At 40.3% G+C, this 14,766-nt stretch overlaps 1 protein-coding gene across 1 annotated transcript in view; it reads right to left on the bottom strand.

Annotated features, from left to right (window-relative positions):
* Positions 1 to 14,766, bottom strand: part of ITPR2 (inositol 1,4,5-trisphosphate receptor type 2) — a 273,845-nt gene that overhangs the window by 201,031 nt on the left and 58,048 nt on the right. Inside the window, exon 10 of the mRNA XM_065626844.1 lies at positions 3,832 to 3,876. Within this exon, the coding sequence (XP_065482916.1) occupies positions 3,832 to 3,876 (45 nt within the window). The remainder of the gene's footprint in view (positions 1 to 3,831; positions 3,877 to 14,766) is intronic.

The following is a 14,766-nucleotide window of genomic DNA, read 5'->3' as shown; positions in this document are numbered from 1 at the left end:
GCTGCACATTTCTGTGATTAGAAATAATAGACTACTTTGCAGCATAAAACACACCAGTTTTGGATTTAATAGGAGCTGTAACACACAGCACTGAGTTTTGATGCATGATACACTACAATCTCCTAGGCTTCAAGAGACTAAGAGTGTATGTATCCCGGGCTGCATCAAAAGCAGCACAACCAGAAGGTCAAGGGAGGTGATTCTCCCCATCTACTCCACTCTCATGAGACCCCACCTGGAGTCCTGCATGCAGCTCTGGGGCCCCCAACATAAAAAGGACATGGACCTGTTGGAGCAAGTCCAGAGGAGGGCCATGAAGATGATCAGAGGGCTGGAACACCTCTCCTATGAAGACAGGATGAGAGAGTCGGGCTTGTTCCGCCTGGAGAAGAAAAGGCTCCAGGGAGACCTTCTAGCAGCCTTCCAGTGCCTAAAGGGAACCTACAAGAAAGCTGGAGAGGGACTTTTTACAAGGGTCTGTAGTGATAGAACATGGGATAATGACTTCAAACTGAAAGAGAGTACATTTAGATTAGATATAAGGAAGAAATTCTTCACCGTGAGAGTGGTGAGGCACTGGAACAGGTTGCCCAGAAAAGCTGTGGATGCCCCATCCCTGGAAGTGTTCAAGACCAGGTTGGATGGGGCTTTGAGCAACCTGCTCTAGTGGAAGGTGTCCCTGCCCATGGCAAGAGGAGTGGAACTAGATGATCTTTGAGATCACTTCCAACTCAAACCATTCTATGATTCTATGAAGAAGCCTTTTTTTGATAAAGCCTTTAAATCACAGAAAGGTCTTCCCATTAAAAAAAATCTTCTGGAGTTTAGATGTCAGAAAAATAGATACAAACAATATTAATCAGCTCGATTGTAAAGCCAAATTTTACCAGAAATAAAAGCAGTGTTTCAAAGACAATTTGGCTGGATTCTCAAGAAGCAGGCCAAAAATGAACAATGAACTGCAGTCCAAACACATCTTTAATGCCTGGGAACAAAAGTCCTAGTGACTTCCAGTAATATTTATGTTCTCCAGAACCAAAACTCTTTCAGACTCTTGAGTGACTTAAGGCAAGGCAGAAAAGATGCACTTAGGCAGAACCTGGGTGCCTGTGCCCACCACTGCACCACGGAAAATCCTTCTCCGTTGCTGCTTCCTTAAATTCAGTTGCCTAAGCAACTGTGATCGGGACTTGTAAACCAGGCAGTGAACATGCACAGGAAGCCCCACTGCAAATTTAGGAGTTAAGGGCTGGCACGAAACGCACAGATGGCTGTGTCACCTTTAAAACCCAGATGACAGAGAAGGAGCTGGTACCGTTTTACCCAACAGACTAGCAGAGAAAAGCAAAACACAGGCTGCAGGCTCAGTTTCTTCCTTCAGCTGAAACAATTCAAGTGTGCACCTCCCATTTCCCTGCTACTCAGACTTCAAATTTTGCCGGGGTAGGTCCACTTCCACCTCCCCTTCTAGAGGAAATTTACTTCACAGGTAGTATTTCAAAATTAATCGCTTCAAAAGATGAAAAAGAAGATGCCTTTGCAGTGAATCAGTTAGGCAGTCACCTGGCAGAAGAAATACTAAGTGAAAACCATGGAGCAAAGAAAGCATGTGTGCTTTAGGTTATGTGCATATTGGATACAAGACTGATACAGCTGGCCCTTAAAGAACTCCAAATATTATGAGATTCTTCCGCTTCTGAGGGATAATACAAAACACTGCATCATTGTAACATAAAAGAAATTCCTGCACGGGGATGTGAAGCTTTCCTGCTCAATCACTCGAGGCCAGAAAGAAGGCTTCAAACAGCCATTGCTGGCTCATGCTATTTCCAACAAGACTAGAAAGGGGTGAAGGATGCAAAAGGTTTTCTACCATGCTAAAAGTGCCTGTAGGCTTCGATTTACATGGAGGTGTTACCAAATAATTAGTTCTTTCACAAAACTTTTTTCACAAGGAAGTGCTGACTGTGTAAACTAAAATTTCCACAGACGCATCAGTTTTGATCCTCAATCAGTTTTTATTAAATTTTCATTTGAAGTATTTGTTTAATCTGATTTCTTAGGTCTGGGTTTTTGGTTGAAACCAATATTCAAGAGGATTATGCCAAACTGTTAGAGAAGTCACCTTTAACATTCGTGTTCAGATTACTCTTGTGCCTTCTTCATCACCCAGTCCAGGGAATATTTAACTATTTAGATGAACTGGAATTGATACAACTGGAAACCCCATACCATCTCTAAATTAGTATAGGATGGTACAATGGGATTGGAGCCTTGGTGATGAGGACCTAACATCTACCCCACATATGTTTTCCTAGGTCTTAGTTCAGACTAGCTGGAGTCTGGTTTCCTGACCTGGGCACCCATGAAAGGTTGGAGAACATTAGATACATTTCAGGGGTGTGTGTATCTTTTTACCTTCATCCAACAGAATACAAGGTTACATGCTCTGAGATTGCTCTGCAAAGTGAATTGCATGGAGTAGGGAATAATCAGATTTGATTCAAAAGTGCCATCATGAGGTGAACTACGATGTTAACGCAGACACACGTCTATGAGACAAGCTCTACTGAGCAAGAACCCAAGCATTTCCAAGGAAGCGCTCTACTCCCTATGGTATTCTAGAACTTATCTCGATTTCCATTTGAAAGCTCCAAGGGCTTCAAGTGACATTCCAATACAAAAGAGAAACAACTGGTGGAACTTCCATATTTTCATGAGAAAGAATTCTCATTTCTTTGGATGGCCTAGCTGTTATTGCAATATGACCATCACTATCAAATACCAGGGAAGATGGAAAACTGATGTTGCCAACTCCTACAAAAGTCTCCATTTTTATTTAGATTGCAGTCCTGAAGGCATGTGATTATGTAAGAATTCTGGGTTTCATTTCATGAAAAATACAAAATTCTTCCCCATGCAGAGAAAAACTTGAATATGTGTCCCCTAAAAGAACAAAAGCCAGAAGGCAAACAGAAAGAAACGAAATTGAATTCTTTTGAAGAAAATCTCAGCTTTTTCAAGGCAATCGCACGAATTTGATGGAGGAAAGATTATTTTTTGGACTCTTTGTTGTCTCAATAAGATTCCCCCAGGGTTTTAACTCCACTTCCTTCACACGTTATAAACTACAACATGTCTGGCCTTCCCTCATCAGCAGGAATTAGCTAGCATGTTCTTGGCATTGTACAAGACAAAGGCTGTTGTTGCCTCCTAGGCAAAGGCCATAAGGCCTCTGGCCAACCTGTCCACACTGCAGCAAGGACAACTTGGATTCTTGTGCAGATGTCACTGTAGAGTTGCCTGAAGGGCTCAGACTAAGCTTGTGCCTGAATATCTGCTTGCATGTATTCAATACAGGCAATAAAAAGTCTCAGCATGTTCGTAGATTTAGAGCCACACAAACATGCCCCAAGGGGGCTTGTCTTCACTACAAGAGCCTCTGAATTGGTACCAGCACAGAAGTAACCAGACCTGCTTGTCCCTGCTTTCTTGCTAAAGAGGGTGGTGGGTTTTGCCATGAAATAATACATCTGATTTGAGAAGCATTAATAGATTTAATGTCCGCAGTCACCAACTAGAACAGCAGCCAATTAATGCCAATTTGATGCAGAATTCGAATTTTTCCTATCATTTGCCTTATACAAGGGAAAAGTTCCTGTAATACCAGTTCTGAGGTGCACCCTGGCTTACATGGGGTACAGAAAACAATCCCAGCAGCCGTGACATGTCAATAAAAGGAAAGCAATGAAGGACTTTCATATGTTGGGCTGTATTTGGGTAAGGATACAGTATTTCCCAGACTACATGCAACATATAAATTCCACTTACCAAAGCTTTTCCTTCATTATTACCTTCTGGATAGTGTGGGTTAAGCTGGAAAAGAAAAGAAGTCAAATACTATCTTGATAGCTTTTAGACATTTCAGAACTGGGGGAAGAGGGATTGGTTCAGTTCTCTATTATGTATCCACCCTGCAAAAGGACAGTGGAGTATGAAGAAGCAGAATGAGAACAAGAGTATAAGAATTACCAATTCAATTTCTGACTGACTTAACGGGCTATGTCCTCCCTTCAAAAAAAGCACATCTTGCAATCAAGCTTGTTAACTCAAGACAAGAATCTCAAATTACCTAAACCAAAAAGAGTGATGGAGAAAGCACAGATAGTTACTAATCTAAACACAGCAAGTTACAGTCACCCACACACATACACACGCAACCACTTGCAGAATTGACCTTGAGCAGATATACTGAGATAAAATATAACATGCCTCATGTCTACTAAGATGTTACAGGAAGACAGTGAACTTGGAATAAACACATCTTTGAAACAGGAATGGCAATGCCACTACAGACAAGTGTTTAATTACCCTGTGATCCTGTTTAATCACTATTAATGGGGATAATACTTTCTATGTCATACCAGGATTATTGAGTATTAATTAGTAACTGAAGTAGTATGTGGAGTTTGGATGAAAGACACTATATAATAGTAAGTGCAAAGTATTACTATTTAAGAGTGTTTAATATTATTTTACTTTTGACAAGGGAAATATGTAGACTAGAAGATGAGGGATTATGTAGGCAGATACATACTCAAATAAACAAACACACATACACCCACACACTGTCTGCAAAAGATTTGACTTACATAATGAAACAATTTTGCCTCCATATTTACCATATTCCCTGACACAGGATATGCCTTCAACATGTTGAAAATGCTGAAGTAAAATTATTAGTTACATAAGGTAATTCAGTTTTTAAGCAACGACAGTGTCTACACATCTTACAGAGAAGTACAGTCATGTTCTTGGCTTGAATTTGGCATTACCAGTGTGGAAGAGCCAGAAGTGAATTGCACAGGACAAGCTGAACAAACCCCAGTAAAACTTTTCAGTATCATATCATCGCACATCTAACATCACACAAACAACTATTGTGAAGACGTTTTAAGTTTATAAGGTTTTTCTTAATACTGTATCATTTATATTCCTTCACCCAAAAAAGCCAGTTACTCTCCACATCACAAGCCTGAAGAAAGGAGGAAAACTTTTCGATATTCCTAAAATTGCTGAAAATACCTTCCCTCTGTGTCATGACTTATGTGCTGACATGGAAATCATAGAATCATAGAATCACTTCAGTTGGAAGAGACCCTGAGGATCATCGAGTCCAACCATAACCTAACTCTAGCACTAAACCATGTTCCTAAGAACCTCGTCTAAACGCCTTTAAAACACCTCCAGGGATGGTGACTCCACCACTTCCCTGGGCAGCCTGTTCCAATGACCAAAATTTTATTCTCCTGTCTTCATTTCAGTATTTGCGTTAGCCACTCTGTTACCTTCACAAATCTAGAGAGTCTACTTTCCTCCCTGCATTGACACCTATCCCAAATCTTGCATGTTGCTCCTCCATGACATTTTCACACAGTCTCCTAGCTCCAACGCCCACCTACTTCTGTTATAGAGCAACAGGGATGGGAGATGAACACTGAACAACAGACAACTAGGAGATACACATATATACATACATGTAGGTATACATATGTATGTAACTGTTTTCATACAGCTTCGGTTTCTTCATAAGTTCTCACACTTCTTTCAGCATTACATTTGTTCACCTGACACCTTAAAATAATTCTAATAGCCAAGCTCAGTACTCTGCCTTTGGTCCTCCATCAAGAATAGACAAAATTATCAGATAGTGTTCCTTAGTCACAACCATATACAGTGGCCTTTCAGCACAGGTGCAGAGAAGGTACAAAAAGGCAAAATTCTATCCTACATTCAGATTCTGCTGGTTGTAAGCAAGCGAGAAAAAGTCTAGGTCATCTCAGGTTTGTTACTAGACTCAGCACAGAGAATCATGCACTGAGGACTGGATCTACAAACGGAATAAATCCATCACGTTTCACTGAAGAGCCCAAGTGAATACAGTTATCTACCCAGTTTGAATTGGGCCTTGAATTCTGCTATTCTTCAGCTGTTTGCTTTCAACATAATGATGCTTAAAAAATATAGCAACAACAGAAGAAACTAGGAAGATCTCTCTCCCACACCACTTCTTGCCTACTGTAAAAATGACTAGATTGCCCCCAAATTTCCAAAATAGTTCACTTGTGGACAGAGGCTGAGGGAGACAGAAGGCTCCCAAGAAAAATGAAGTGTGTCCTTATTTAGGTTTTTTCTTGCCCCACCATAACAGAAATAATAAAACTAAAAAGATGTTGTTTAGAGAAAGTTTTGAGATGCTGATGTTAAACCATAAACATGATGGAATGCAGTTTTAGAGCTGACGTTCACAGACTCATTTTCAGCTGTGCTGAGCAGCTGCCACTTTCATTTTCCTTTCAGCTGAGGTTGTTGGTGCTGAGCATCTCTGAAGAATCAGAGTGTTAGCTATCATCCGATACTATATTCTCCAGGTAGAGGGGCATAAATCATGTAGTGTTATATGTCATATAACACCTGTTCTGAGTCCTTTTCAATATCCAAGTACAGCAGAATGAGCTGTCCATAGACACAGTGATAGTCTTAACCTTCCAAAATCTACTTCTTTTTCTGATTTCTGTAAGATCACCTCTATGTTCTTCAATAAGCCTCCAAATCAAAAGAATCCTTGAAAATAACAACATTAATAATTTTTTCCTTATTGCTAATGAAATCGATTAAAATTCTTTGCAGGCGTCTAGAAAGCAAGAAGCAGCCTAGCAACCTTGTCAGCAGACAAGGACAATCAGTGCCATGAAAAGGCCGCCACCACCACCACGACACAAGATCATGATTTTGAACACTAAAATCATTGACTATTTTGGCACTCATAGAAAGATTTGCAACTACAGAGACGATAATACATTCTTTAAATCTAAAAAGAACTTGTATTTACTTGCACACTTTTCTAAGAAGCCAAATTCCCAACTCACTATCTACACAGGGTATCTGCAAGAGCCTGAAGGTCAGAGTCAGCGTTGCAGGTGGTCCTGCTGAGTATATCAAAATTAATGTCTCTTAGATACATTTCATGTTCAGCCTTTGTGCATAGTGTCACGTAAAAAGAGTAGAAGTATTAATGTATACAAATACCAATATACTAGTACTGCGGGAGCACCAGACGGCCCCCAGTAGAGAGAATGTGTAACAAACACCTAAGAGAAGCCAACTTTTACCAGTGGAAAACTGAGGTACAGACAACAATTTCTAGTTAAAATTATTTGGAAGGGCAAGGAATCTCATTCCTGAAATTTTGTCTAATATCCTCATAATCCTTACATCCTCCTGTAGAGTCTGCATAGTAGGAAGACAACTTTCACCTATGTGTGTTTGTGTGTTACTTCGGGTATCTGGTGCTCAAAGAATGCGACTTCCCTGTTAATCCTGAGAGGTATTCTGTTAGATTGAGTGCCAGAAGTCCAAGGCTCTGTCATCTCTACTGATGATGTCTCTACTGATTAAAGCTAGTCAAAGCCCTGTCTTAAAGTTTTCAATACTTTAACACTGCGTAAGCTCCCAAGGTTCTACTACTGAGCAGAACAACTTCTCACTAATACATGTAGTAAGATATGCTTTACAATCCAACAACTGAATTATAAATCTCAGTCCATACTGTGGATACTTTGAGATTTCACCTTTATACTGAATGCTGCTTTCCTAGACACAGGAATGCACAGAAAGTATCCAAACAGGCCATTTTTGGACACAATTAAGGAGAGAGCAGTTTGGAGAAAGAAACACCCCTGCTGATTTTAATCAAATTATGTTGACTGGGTAAAGGATATTTTTAAAATCTCGTCAGGGAAAGAATTGGATTGCCAAATTTCAGCTGAGCAAGCATTTTAACAACTTGGTTAAAACCCACATTTATGAAGGAAACCATGACATACAAAGAATAAAAGGATCTAATTTAACCCACGTAAACAGTTCCCATTTCATTTGATAATCAGCCTGTTAACACATAGTCTGTTACCCAATCAACAAGGGCAAACATTGCAGAAAAAAAAAAGCCACCACAAAAAAAAAAAAAAACAACACTTCTCAAATCTTTAATCTTCATTAAGCTTGTTTTGTCCTTTGTTAATGTCGTACTGATTAGCTTTTGATAAATCTAAAGGACTTTTGCACAATTTCAAAGACTTCAATGGTATTCAAAGGACTTTTGCCATCTTATTAACTCACTGGAGAAAGACTAGCTATGACTCTACCTCGATAAACCCTATTCAACACTGCCGCAGCATTGGCACGAAGTTCCTGATAATCATAATCCAAGTAAAGTTTAAAAATCTTAAAAATCCTTTCATTTCCGGATTGGATTTGCTGCTGTTTTGCTCATGAGCGATGTCGTAGCAAATCAGATGAGTTTCCAGGGAGCACTGGGAGACGTGAATCTTCTTATCTGCTTCAGGCCCCCATGCAGCACAAGGAAAGCACAGTGGACAGTGACTGGCATCTCCACGTGGAGTACTATCTGCTAGTCAAAAACTGGGAGGAGAATCAGCTCTGGCACCTTCCTGTCCCAAATATTCACTCTTGTCATAAGAAGAAAGGATAGGTCATCTTGATGGCTGCCGCTTTTTAGCTGCTGTCTAAGCAATGGCAGGCCAGTGCTTTGGTACACCTAAATCACCACTGATTTAAAGGTCTCACACCAGTGGCATAAACGGGAGCTGCCGCAACATAAAGCTCTACGTTAGGCCAGGAGAGAGCAGTGACTGGGAAATCTCTTTGCTTCTACTGTGATCAAGGGCAGAGAACCTGACCACCCACCAGCACCTGGTGCTCAGTCCCACACGGCCACGTCTCGTTCTGCAGAGGAAGCCAAAAGAAGGAGAAATGTCCAAGAGATCTTTTAGTCTAACCTGACTGCTGGGCTGTTACCTCAATATGAGCTTCAGCAGCTCCATGCCAACACGTGCTATATGAAGAAGCATCCTCACACCTTCAAGGATTATGTTCTAAATATTAATATCCCATGTGCCTTTCAGTGGTCCTCCTAGAAGAAATAACTAAGAATGATTGAATTAGCCATTACTGAAATTTCTACTGTTAAAAAACGAACAAACGAACCCCCCAACGACAATAAAAAAACAAACAGGGAAGCCTTCTAAACATCCATCAAAAGCTCCTCAAACAATCTTGAAATAATAAGCGAAAAAATGAGCTGAAGAACAGACCACATGTCTACATTTGCTGTTTTGGAACACATCAAAATGCAATACCAGCAGATGTTGTATTTTTAATAACAGAAGCAGTCCCCATCATGACTAAATGACAATAAACGCCACATTAATGGCTTCACACTTCATTTCCTCCTAAAGCTCATGTATGGAAACAAACACGGCTCAAACACAGCCAACTTAGATAGGACTGACAAAGCGTAGCTGAACACAGGCTCACAGATCACTACTGAAAAACTCATTGGCTGGGGGAAAAAGTCATTCCTCCAAGATCCAGATTTTGGAAGGTATTTGCACACCGACCGATAAAAATGTTGTTCCCAATTTCCACCAAAGTAAAGACAAGTCAGGTCAAAAGATTTATCTGTCTTCCCAAGATTCTTAAAAACCTTGGAAAATCCAGCCCTGGGTTTTGCTAAATGGACAGCTTCTAACTCTGTCACTTTAAAAAGCCACAGCCAAGTCTGTGAAACAGGTCAGACTGGCTCTGTAAATCAGTAATCCATCCTCCTCTAGTCTCTGGATCTCTTCCATCTCTTCACACACAGCTGTAAATTATCCTTCACTCCTTATAGAGCCTTAAAACAAAACCACACTCCTCCTATGAGACAGTGAAAAATAGAAATAAGGCTTAAGGTGCTGAGTTCACCCTGTCACCTTGGTAAGCCCTTTTCCTTACAAGAACCTTTAATCATTGAGCCCAACAGACATAAACTAATCAGAATGCTGTATTAACATTTAACGAAGAGACTGGAAAAGAGAGACTCAAACAGAAGACTTCGAAGCAATCTCCAGGTAAGGAGGTCCTGCAGTACCGACAAATTAATTTGTGAAAGCAGATGCGTGGAGGCCTTGGTGGATGCTGCCATCTCCTGGTACCTTCTCCAGTTTACAAACTGTTATCCTTGAGCAAAAAGTCCCTGCGCATCTTAAACAAGGCCATTTTTATCCAGCCTTGTGCCTGTTTCTAAAGCCAGAAGGAACCACAGAGCATTTACCACTACGCTCTCCTCCTCTGCATGAGCTGTACAATCAGTGGATGAATAAATTTTTCTGCAAAGGCTCACTTCCATGTCACCCCAAAAAATACCACTGGCAAACAGTGGTCCCTTTTTGCTTCCTGAACACAAAAGATCTCTGTCAGTAGCACAATTTCCAAAAACTGGCTATCAAAAGCCCTAAATTATGGCCTTCAAATATTCAATCTGAGTTGCCTTAATAAAATATCCTATGTAGTACTCCATTTTCCACAGCAGTTTAACAAGATGAAGGAGAAGTCCATAAAACTACAGAGAAAGTTTCTCCAGGACTTCAAGGGGTTAATCCCAGTTTATAGCCTCAAGTTTAAGAACTATTTCACTTTTACATTTTTTTTTATCTTACCTAATGCTGAGGATACTATTACTCATACAAATATGTAATCTTTCTTAAAATCTCATTCAATGCTTTGTTTTCTATTCTTGTGGCAGCAAGCTCCACTTCTTCACTATGTCCTATTCAGAAGGCAGAAGAGGATTATTTTCTATCAATATTAACTTGAACATGTGCTCAGCTATCTTCACCATGATCCACATCAAGTGCTTATTACAACAGGATTAAACTTATTGTGAACGGTATGACTCTGTCCACCCAGATAAATGCACATTATAATGATATATATTTTTATATATTTTTTTTTTTTTTTTAATATATATATATATATGTATTTAATACCAAGACATAACAGAAATCCATTTAAAGGAATGTAAACCAAGATTAACAGCAGTTCTCAGTTTAAAGTGAATGATCTACATAAGCTTCTCTGAAAAGAAACTCGGACAATTTTGACAGAAAAGTAGAGCGAGGTAATATGGGAAGAAATTACTCAGGAAAGAGACATGCAAGTAACTTTCTCTGGCCATTGATTCAAGGGTTGTCAGCAAGTGGTTCACACCACCACGAGCTGAAATTCAGCTGACAGTACCACAAGGCAAAGGCCTTTGATACCGGCTTCAGCAGTTCCCGTTAAGCCAGCCCAACCTCTTGTGCACCCACGCCTTGGCCTAGTGGCCTGGCTTACAGCACAGATTATTCCCTCCTCCCCGCACCCTGAAGCCTGTGTGAACACCACCTCAGGGACAGCACATTGTGTCACGGGCAGCAATCAAATACCTGCAGAACCATGACATTTCTGCAAGCCTACGTTGCCACTGCTCTTAGCACTGAACTAAAGCCTCAGTGGATTGGACTGGACTTCCTGTTCAATTTAGAATGTTCATATAATTGTCATTTCATCTCACATGCATGTAACCCTGTGCTGATCAGGCCAACTGGCTTCAATTGTTCCTACTTTCAAAAGAAACTCCATTGAGAATCTAGTGCTAAAATAACCCCAAAGTTGGACGTGTGTCTCATGTGGGATTTTAACAAAAGAGTTTAGAACAAAACTCTGATCAGAGTTGATCCATTTTACAGTTTAAACCTTGCACTTTCACTCTCGCAGAAAGAAGAAAGTCAACCATGTAAGAAAGCCAGAGGAGTTTTCAGGTGGGACACACATCAGGGATGCACATCAGATTGCTACTTCTGCCCAAAGCAGCCAGGTAGTGGACAGCTTCATCTCTGTGACTTGTCCATCACGAGAATATGTGCTAACGAGCTTGCCATCTCAATCATCCTAAAGAGCTTGCCATCCCAGCCATCCTGTACATGGCATTTATGAAGCATATTCACATGTAGAAGTTAAAAGTGGCTGTCGTGGAGGCTTCACTCCTACAATAGTCAATGTGGGTGGCTGCACAAGTGAAAACTGCCAGAGAAAGTCCAGACTCATCAGGTCAGCATCTGAGACACCCTTGACCCCTGAGCATGTAAATACTCATGTTCCACTGACTTCAAAGACAAGGCTACTCCTTAGAGTTTTGCTGAATGAGGGCCTTTATATGGTCAACAATTTAGTTTAATGAAGGAAGCACACTGCAAAATCAGAAAAAGTATGTTTGGTTCTGCGGTTACTTCTGAGCTCACTGCTTCAACCTATTGCATTGGCCAGTTTGTTCTCACTCTTCTCATTCATCTAGAAGAGCTTCAGGGCACAGATTAACTTTTGGAGCAACATCAGTACTCTATACACTACTTTGGAAGACACAGTAATACTTGAATCCTGCTTTATGGACAAAGTTTTACAGAATCACAGAAGGTAAACATTAAGGCTGCTGTCTTACCTGCATTATCTTAATTCATTTAGTATAGTACAGTTAATTCAGTGTTAAAGACAATTACCTCACCAGATTTACTGCCACATCTTGGCCAAGATACCTAGTAAACCTAGTTCAGTCTAGTCAACCAAGTAAAACAGAATTATCACAAATTTTTCCTCACAAATTTTGCATTGTGCCTGTTCACGTTTCACAAGCAATGTACTGTGGCTTATCTCTTGTCTACTGCAATATCTGAGACTAGCATGTGATTTGATATTTGCATATACATTCTGTGATTATACTAGCCACATCCATCTCACCTGAGAAGTTTAATACGAAATGACAGACTTATCCTGCATTTCTTGCATGTGCATATGTGTTTGCATGGGCACACATACTTCTGTTTAACATCCTAATACAGCAAGTGGTAATAGTTTCGGTAGAGATTATCAAGTTTAGAAATCAGAGAACTGGAGCTGCTATACACATGAATAACAATATTAAAGGTGCATGCTTTGGTTCAGCACAATCGATAAGCTGATATCCAGTTCAAAGAAATTTTTATCCTGGTGATTAGAATATTGAAACAGTTAGGTGTGCTCCTGAGAAAGGCACAGCTGTGTGGTCCCAACCGGCAGCATTTGCAAGGCTGTTCCAGTAAATTGCAGCTTGCTCTCACATACAGAGAGATTTGGGTGCATTCTACATGTGGTACATGCACTGCAAAGACTTTAAAAAAAAAAAAAAAAGGGAAAGTCTCTGTTACTTTGAAGCATCCAATTTTCACCTAACCTTACAGCCTCTCTTGATAAATATAAAACTTCAAAATCACTTGGGTCATTTTGCTGTAACCAGAGCTAAAAAAAGAATCTTCTACAGAACTTTTTCTAAAAGACTGCTGACTCTGTGAAGATGACAATAAAACTCAGCAGCTTGGATCTTAGCTGGTGGCTTAGTGTCTAAATCTCCTCCTCAGGAACTGGCTCAGCTCTTTTGGGTGAAATCAAGCCCTTCTGACTCTAACAGCAAAACTCCCACTGTCTCCAAAGAAGAAAATTTCTCTTTGCAATTTTTCAGCTGAGTATTTGGTTTCATTTTTTAATGATTTCAATGTTTTGGGAATGTCTGAGCCAACGGCTTCAGGTTTCCAAATGCCACGCATGTAGGAGACATTACCACCTATCCAGATTTCTGATGTCCCAAGTCTCACCACGGAACATAAAACCCTTCCTTCAGCATATCTCTCCTGTTCCTTAAGTAACTGTGTGAGATATGCAGATATGCATCTGATGTGTCAGACCGTGTCCCCAGGATATGCACAGTAGTAGGGGAATGACAGTGCGCATCTGTGCAATTAGTAAACGTCTCTCCCACTGGGTCTCCTTTAGCAGCGAGTCTTTCAGGGTGGCTCACCTTCAGTCCATAGTCTGGTAGTAGGGTCTAGGTTGCTTTATGGTATTAGTAGGTCTTAAAGAACTTCAAAGCATATTAATAAAAACTAACCTACATAACACCAAGTGGAAAGAGAATTAAAGGAAGCGATACTACTTGAGACTGTGTCAGAAGCCAGAGGTATCAGAGGACCCCTAGTCTTTGAAAGGCAAAAAAAGCTGGACAACTGATTGTGATTCTGAGGAACATGGAATCTAGGGCTTACACATCCTGACTTCATTCTCTTAAGATTACAAGAATTAGATTTACAACTACTCACCTATATGCTTTGTTTACTGAACAACTGTATTGCCTAACTATTTTTTTTAAACTTCGTGTCGTATTGAAACAAACTTTAGGTTTCTTAGTTTTAAATTCCTGAATTCTCTGGGGCAAGTGTCTTGAATTTTCTTAGTCCCCGGATCATCCCCTGGCCTTAACAAACTGCACTGGTATCCCTTTACTACATGGCTCTGTAGTGACCCACCGAGTCACAAATCAGACTGTCCCGTTATATCTGGCACAGGAAGCCTCAGAGAAAAAGAGAAGGCCCAGCACTGCTCACACAAGGTACAAGCCTAACTGAGGAGTAGCAAAAAGAGACACCCAGGCGAAGGACACTGCTGCTCAATTGTCTGAGACGACCCATGGAAGATTCTGCTGCGGAAGTCCCTATGGTACACATCAAGCTGATTTACAGAAGGATGAAGTAAGGAAAAGATGGTTATAAGCAGTGATCAATCCTGATTTGCAATAGCTCAAACTGTGACAGAAATTGTATCATTAGCCAATAACAGAATGCTTAAAAGATTTGTGAATTTTGTTTATGTGTTTGTACTTATTATTCCACTCCAGATATCTTTATCATGGAAGCTTAAACAAAATCAGGTCATAGCAATGTGTGACGCTATTGATAATCCATACCATGAGTAATTTTCCTGGGCTGCAAGAGCTTTGCCCAATTGATTTAAAGTTAGCTC

Source organism: Caloenas nicobarica, chromosome 1 (genome assembly GCF_036013445.1).
Source record: "Caloenas nicobarica isolate bCalNic1 chromosome 1, bCalNic1.hap1, whole genome shotgun sequence".
In the NCBI taxonomy this organism is placed as follows: domain Eukaryota; kingdom Metazoa; phylum Chordata; class Aves; order Columbiformes; family Columbidae; genus Caloenas; species Caloenas nicobarica.
The sequence above is the reverse complement of the archived record's forward strand: the minus strand, read 5'-3'. Positions and strand labels throughout refer to the sequence as shown.